This window comes from Camelina sativa, chromosome 2 (assembly GCF_030686135.1).
Source record: "Camelina sativa cultivar CO46 ecotype springtype chromosome 2, ASM3068613v1".
NCBI classification, from domain to species: Eukaryota; Viridiplantae; Streptophyta; class Magnoliopsida; order Brassicales; family Brassicaceae; genus Camelina; species Camelina sativa.
This window is the reverse complement of record NC_141881.1, coordinates 22,338,452-22,346,279: the sequence shown is the minus strand read 5'-3', so window position 1 is coordinate 22,346,279 and position 7,828 is coordinate 22,338,452. Positions and strand designations below refer to the sequence as shown.

Sequence of the window (7,828 nt, the reverse complement as noted above, 5' to 3'; positions counted from 1 at the left end):
ACAATTAGGGTCTCCAGATTATTTGACCATTCACCATAAGACCAGACGAAACAGGTACTCTCGCACCCAAGGGAAACGCACAATCCAAACATTTTAATATACAATTAAGTTTTGTTTTTCTTTCTCTAATCTTATAATTAACCCTTTTAATAAAGTCAGAGCTAATGATACAATAACCCATCATGGAGAAGTGAATCTAATGAGTTGTTCGTTTGATTAATCGTTTAAATTTTTAAAAAAGATTCCAATTCCACTAACAGAAGGCCACACAAACACAACACATATGCATCATGATGGTTGGTAAGAGGTAGTCTTAATAGACTTTTCTACTTCTATTTTTTTAATTTTTTCTCGTGAAAGTGGAATGCACACACTTAAAGTATACTTATATTTTAAACCAATAACACTAAGTGTAAGTATTTTTTTTTTTTTCAAATCGTATAAAAATGTCTAAACCAAAAGTCAATTGATGTTTTATTTTCTAGTATTTAATAGGGATCTGTTGAGATACATTCATTTGGTAATTGTGTAGTTCACATGACTAATATGACCACATTTCGCAAAATTATAGTATGAACTTTTTTTTGTTTGAGAGTATGAACTTAAGAAGACATAATTACTCAAAATGAATCATACATGATAAGTCATAGGAGTCTAAAATCAGGCACTTCGCAAATACAACTAATAAATAATACAGGAGACTTAACAATTTTAAACTATATGACCCTAGACAAAATTTGATAATGCATGCTACTAAAATATCATGCCATCCAATGGTTTTTTCTCTTTTTTTTTTTTTTTGTTTGAACAACATGCATCCAATGGTTATGAGTTGTGCCTATAGTAATACGCTTCCATGTTTACGATAAACAGATCATAATTAATGAGTAATGACCAATAAAAACAAAGACGATCAATTCACTTTTATAACTGTCATCAAGTCCAAGTAGCAATAAATAAGAAAATAAATTCGCATCAACAAAAAACAATGCGTTTGACAGGATTAAACGTAATAAATGAAAAGTAGTTTCTGTTTAAATAATTTTAGAAAGTTGAATAAATTAATGCAGGAGTTTATATAGAAGTACTAAAACGGTTGGTTGAGTTTGGCTATTAGTGAGCGTGGACAGCACAGTTTTTATTTTCCTCTTTGTTAATTATTCCCAATGCACAACTTCAAACTGATCAACTGTCATTTTGACGCTATGCAGCATCTCGTGCTGCACCATTAATATTGATTCTTAATTCATTTCTTTAGACTAGTTAAATAATTTGATTTATTTTAAAATTTTAAACAAAGCAAAGTACATAAACTCGTCTTTGCTTGAAATATAAGTTTTGAGTCCAGTAAAAATATTTCATAAAAGCCTTCTAATGCACATTAATTAGGCTAACATGTAAAAATTCAACGAGAATTCATACTACAGTATTTGTTTACCTTTTCGAAGTTGTCAAAATATGTAAAATAACAATTACTTTGCCGTCCATAAAGTTTATCAGTCATTTGAAAATATATATATGGAGGTGACCGTTTTCAACGGCATGATTAAAAAACAGTTGTAGTACAGTCCGATTATAACAACAGTAAGAACTAAGAAACGGTGAGATGGTAAAAAAAAACCTCAATAATAATTGTGATCGGTGATATTTCGAGTCTTCTAGCACTTAGAGTAGTTAATTTAGTTTACGTTAATATTAAAATACTAGTGATTTACATAATCATTACAGACTTACAGTATACCAAAAAATTACAAATAAAAAGAGTATGTAAGCCTAAAAAATACATGCAACGGACTTCCTGCTGTAAACTATGTCGCCTTCTTGCTATGTTAGCTGTCTTTTTCATACCTTTTCATTGATTGATAACTTTATAAGAAAAAGAGAATTCAAACCATAAATCTCTTTCACACCAACAAAACTTAGCAATTATTACACCATTTGGCTGATACTAAGTTGGGTTTTCAGCTCAAACGTCAACCCAGCTTAGTATTACTAACTGCATATAATATCTAACTCAGCAAGTATTACAATATTGATTTTACAAGATTTAATAAAACAACAAGATAGAAAAAATCGAACATTAGTGTAGTTATAATGACAAGTAGACAACAGAAGCAAATTAGCACTTGCCTATAGAATAGACTTATATACAAAGAAAGAAAAAAAGTAAGAGAAGAGACGCGACTTCTCGGAGCAGATTGAGGCCAACGAACCATTTTGTGCGTCCATGTGCTTCCGCTTCACATGTGTGCGGCGTAATCTTATATACCAAATCCTTTTTTAATTATTTAGGTTACTCTCATGTTTTTGGACTATCTTACACTACCCATTAGGTACTGACCATTAAACTATATATTATTCTCGTTAGTTAATTATTTGCTTAATCCAAATGATTGTAGTCCAATGATTTTGTTAAGATTTTAGCTCCACTATCATCACTAGGTGATTGTTCAATTTTAGCATCTTATATATTAAGCCATGGAAAAGATAGAGGTGGAAAAATTCAACAATGAAAATGTGAAATGAGAATGAATAAACAAACATTTGATCACATTTCATTCTAATTCAAAATCAAAATTAGTGATGATACTAATTCGAACTAGAATCATGTCTCAGTCGTGTCTAAGTTCAAAATAAACACATAAGCTAGATGAGAAGGAATCAAACATTTTGAACTTTATTCAAATTAAACAAAAGTGTTACTTTTATTTTTTTCAAGTCATATATGGACATCAATCCTGTCTCAATGGAATAATGCATTCCATAACATACGTATCAGAACAAGGCCAAACGAGAGAAGTCATTATTTTTGCCACGTTTAGTGAAAGAAGTGGAATCGAACCTTGGTCATGTCAATGTGTCGGGGATGGTGGAGACCATGACGAGCCATTTGGCAATAAAAATGAATTTTTTCTTGTTTTGGAAGGTATTGTTTTTGTTTTTGGAGTAAGAATGGGGAGAAGAGTTAAATTCAGAAAAAAAAGAATGGGGAGAAGAGTCAAATGTGGCCATTTGGATAGTTGAGGAGTCTTTGTATCAATCAATGGCCACATGTTAAAAGAGTCTTTCTTCTCCTTTCACAGATTCTAAGGGTCAAAAGCTCTCTCCCTATAGGCCCCTCGGTCTTATAATTTAACTATATAAACTGCATTTCTTGGAACTTTGTGTCTTAGTTATTGTGTATTTTTTCTTGTTTATTAGTAGTACTCTGTTTTATGTTGGTTTAGTTTTAGGGCTGTATTTAAAAATTAAAACTTTGCATTTGAGTTATTATAAGTATGTTTTAAGGTTAATTATTTTTGTCCATTTAAATACATATCGTAAAACGAATTTCAGGTATGTACTTATTATTTAGGCCTATTTGATTTCAAAGAAATCAAGAATCATGTCCCCTCGACCATGTTAGGTGGACTTCTACAACACGTGTTTCTTTACTGCTCACTGTAAAAGACAAAACATATTCTCCTTTTTATCCAATTTTAAACAGTAAAAGTTAAAACATTATATGTACTCCCAAAATATTCGAAATCATAGTATCATTTCTATCTTAAATATCCAAACCTCATTAGGATATGGACGAAAAAGTTAAAGCATATTAGAAAGAATAAAAAATTCGATCCAACTAAAAAAATTCTTATGATACTTTGTTTTTGTGGATGCTCATCTTTACAAAATGAATAAAAATGTACGAAATACCATTTCTATTTCTATTAGAATATAAATGATACTTCAGGACGAATCTTTTAGACAGTCGACAGATGCCTTGCAAATCATTGTGTTTCTGTTTCAATCATGAAATGGTATCTTCATGATTTGATGATACAATATTAAAATCTTGGGCTTTTTCTTACTAATAAGGCTCTTATTACAATCTCAATCAAGAAGCAAACATTACCACAACATACACAGAGAGACTGACTACAGGGTTTTAGTTCTAAAAAGAATGATCCTTTGTATATACGTAAAGAACCGAGGCAAGTGGCTACATAGACTTATCGTTGAAGCTAGACCTTGTAAACAACAATGCTGAACCATTCACACACCTAAGTACAAGTAACCTACCGTCTATATAAGTCCCACACACTAGCTTAGAAAGATCAAACATTTCCTGCGGAATCTGCTTTCTAACTTCTCCAATCACGTTCTCAGGCGATTCTATACGATCATTCATGTTCATTGTTACCTCAATCTCTCCGGAGACGAGTTTCGCTACAGGAAGACTCGACGGAAACTTTTTAAAGGGCACTACTTTTTTCCATTTCTCGGTTTCAAGCTTCTCAGCTAAACCTTCTTCAGCGTCTGGTTCACCCATTGAGAACTTACCAATGTTCTTTTTTTCTTCTTTGAGATAAAGTCTTTTGCCGGCTACTAGTCTGAACTGGGAGAGCGTTTGTAACTTTCCGGTGGCGCCGGTTTTGTTGTGTGGCCAGTCTTTGCTGGTTATGGCAGTGAAGCCAATATCAGAGGTAAAAGAAAGTGAAGTGTTGTTTGCTGCTTCTGAAGCTTGGGTTATTGTTAAGTGAACATTGCCTATTAAGGCTCGTGTAGAGGGCTGGCGCAAAGTTAGACCTATGTGCTTTCCTGTTGAGTATAACAGACGCCATCTACCCGGTAAAAGCTCCAACCAACACTGTGTTTACACAAGAGATTAAAACCACGTTTTTCACTAATTGTAACAAACTAAATGTGCAACATGTCAAAACTAAAGGAGCAAGAGAGATGGTGATTCGTACGTTTGGTTTTGGATAAGGATTTAGCATCTCCATTAGTCCAATGAAGTGGGCAAGTCTTTGGCGCTGCAAAAGATAGTCTTTTAGTTAGGAGACTGAGAGTAAAGGTTCAAACTTCTTAAACTAACAGAAAAATATCTCATACATACATACCTGAGGCATGCGGTAAATGTATTCTTCTGAAATCTTTACAGCGGTTGATCCAAGACCCCATCTGATGATATCCATTGATGGGGCAACGCGCCATCTTGGTCCACATAGAAAAGGATGCTTAAGAGCATCCAAGCAACTGCACCAAACACCAACAGATTATGTCAATGTAACTACTTAGTTCTTACCCATTTTAACGCCTCCATAGATTGGTAATATTATTTATGTTACCTTATTCTTTTAGAAGGTCTGGTTGCAATTAATGATGATAAAAGGTGCCAACCTGCTCCCCAGTTTCTATCAAGTATCTGACAGCAAATAAAGGGTGATGATAAGCAACTGTTTTATCTCAAGACGAGTGAACGAACTAGCAATTATACTGAGAGGTGTAAGATAGCACACAGCTCTGAGAACTTACTTGAACTCCGGTATTTCCAGATTCGGAGTTTGTATTGAGCGTTGTCACAAAGAATTCCCGTAGCGAGGAAGGATCATTCCCCTAGATATACATTTAGAAGAAATCAACATAAGTTTATAACATCAAACTCATTTATGGATTATTACAACGAGCACACTCTGTAGCCCAGTTAAATACCTTTGCCAGGAAAGACTTCAATTTCGCAAAGATTAATGGATCCATCAGTTCTTGAAGTATCATTTTTGCCATCATGAATCCAACACATCTTTTGACCATAAAAAGGAAATGTAAAAAATTAGGCTTAGAAATGAAAACAAACATTATTATAATTACCATCTCTCTCAAAATACCTCATGTCGAATGCTATCATCATTTGTCTTCTGTCCATTGTACTGTAAGCGCTGCTAGTACTTGCACCATCACCGTAAAAGTCAGCAGCATTTCCGAGAATCCCTACCTATAAGTTTGAAAAAAGACTTGAAATCAATTGACAGAACTGAAACATACATAACTAATTAATAAGTTAGCTTAATAATCAAACTTCACTACTGAAAGCATATACTAACTTTGATATGCCTATCCACAGGACTAATATGCACATTTTCCAGTCTCAGTTCTGTGTGAGCAAGACCATGGCTGTGCAAGTAATTGACCTTCAAGTTAAAGACCACCAAAAGAAAAATGTTAAGAAAATCAATGCAAAAAGAAAGAAGTACTACGCTTGCTTGAAGGAGACAATACATACTCCGATTAAAATATCTCTCATTAGTATACGGATTAGTCTTAATTGCCTTGAAACTGCAGGCCCTCCAGTTGTATCATCCCCCACTCTTCTAAAGGATTCTTCATCTAATGCAAGAGTAGCTTCTAATGTTGGAAGCCAATCAGATTGTTGAAGCCAGTGCCTAATCGAGAAACTTCCATGGCACTACAAGATGAGATGAAGATTAATGAATCGTAGAAACATATGATTAAACAGTAAAACTGCACCGCTTTGAGGCACTTACCCCATGTACGAGGGTAAATGAGTACGGATCATCGCTTAAGGTATTGGAGATATAACCGTGGACTTGCATTGAGTAAGAATGGTACAGAAGCCTACGACGAACTAACTTTTTCAATACCTGCAATTAGTAGTAAAAAATTAGTTAACATACTAAAGAGATTGCAATAAGTAACAAAAGAAACCGAAATGGGAGGGACGAACTTCAATGGCTCTTCTTCCCCTCTTTTGAGCTCGAGTGGTATTCAATTTCCGGAGGACAACTCCTTGGTTAAACAAAGGGCTGTGAAATTGAAGCACCACATATGAAGCCCTGAACTGAAATCATCATCTTGAAATCTTGAAATACATATTAAGTAGTAACTGACCTATCTGGAACCTGAACTATAGCTTCAAACACAAGCTCATCCGCCTGCACAAAAAGGAAGTAAAGCCAAATCAGAAACACAGTGACAAATAAAAAAACCAACATAAAAAAGAAAACATAGAATTGGTTTAAATACCCTGCCGCCATGACCAATGCTAACACGATCAAGAATCTTAAAATCAGACCACATGAACTGCTTCACATGTGCTGATCCATCATCCACAGAAACCGAAGAACCATTCCCAACATCCTCGTCTATCTCCTCCACATCAGATGATGAAGGTTTTAAGGAAGATGAACAACGAAACTTAACAGGCTTTGCACGAAACGAACTTGTCGGCTGCCATAGACTACGGTTACGTTTCAAACCAACAATGCTGGAGTTACGCAATACTTGCAAATTCGGCAGATTTGGAGTCGAACAAACACCACAGAGTGCCATCTACCCAAAAACCCTCTACATAAAAATCCAAAAGTAATCAACTTTATATCAAATACTAACACACAAACCAATCAAACACAGCTAGTTTGACATTACTATTACAGGAAACTCAAATTCACCAACACTAAAATCCCAATTAATCAACAAATTTCATATCTTTACACAAATAGAGATTACGTGAACATCTCAACTCCGTAAACAATCATTGAACAATCATTATACACGAAATCAAAAACTTACCGATCAAAAACAGAGAGGGACAGAGATAGACAGACAGAGAGGGATCTGGTGGAGAGACGAAAGAAGAAGGCAACTTTCACATTCAAAAAATTTTTTGGGTCTTTCTTAATCAGTATAAAATTGTATATAAGTACAAAGTGGCTCGTGAGAGTTGCGTGATGAAGTACGCCTGAGGCATCGCGCCTCGAGGTCGACCCACGTCTACCTCCGCCACTCCATTTCTCCTACAAATATCTCTCTCTCTCAGTCTCATCCCCAACCCAAAAAAAGTAAAATCTCTCTTTGGGCCTTATTGAACCCACAACCTCCTTAACAGGCCTTTACTGGGCTTAATAAGCTCCAGCTGTATCCAGTTTTTTTTTAAACCGTGTGACGTGGAAATAACCGAAGCGCACATTACTTTCTCTACTAAAAACCGGACGAAGAAAGCAAAATTCGATCTGATAACCCCCCCCCAGTGGCATAAAACCGTAAATGA

The 7,828-nt window shown here is 34.8% G+C and overlaps 1 protein-coding gene across 1 annotated transcript; it reads right to left on the bottom strand.

Moving 5' to 3' along the window:
* Positions 1–3,825: 3,825 nt before the first annotated feature.
* LOC104728545 (putative plastid-lipid-associated protein 14, chloroplastic) lies at positions 3,826–7,650 on the bottom strand. The gene is made up of 14 exons (XM_010447508.3): positions 7,351–7,650; positions 6,805–7,125; positions 6,670–6,713; positions 6,506–6,584; positions 6,306–6,422; positions 6,044–6,226; positions 5,865–5,951; positions 5,649–5,755; positions 5,476–5,563; positions 5,299–5,379; positions 5,112–5,188; positions 4,884–5,019; positions 4,734–4,796; positions 3,826–4,630 (listed from the first exon to the last, which is right to left on the bottom strand). Exons 2-14 carry the CDS (start codon positions 7,108–7,110, stop codon positions 3,983–3,985), a joined length of 2,016 nt encoding a protein of 671 aa, XP_010445810.1. The 5' UTR covers positions 7,111–7,125; positions 7,351–7,650; the 3' UTR covers positions 3,826–3,982.
* Between the last annotated feature and the right edge of the window lie 178 nt (positions 7,651–7,828).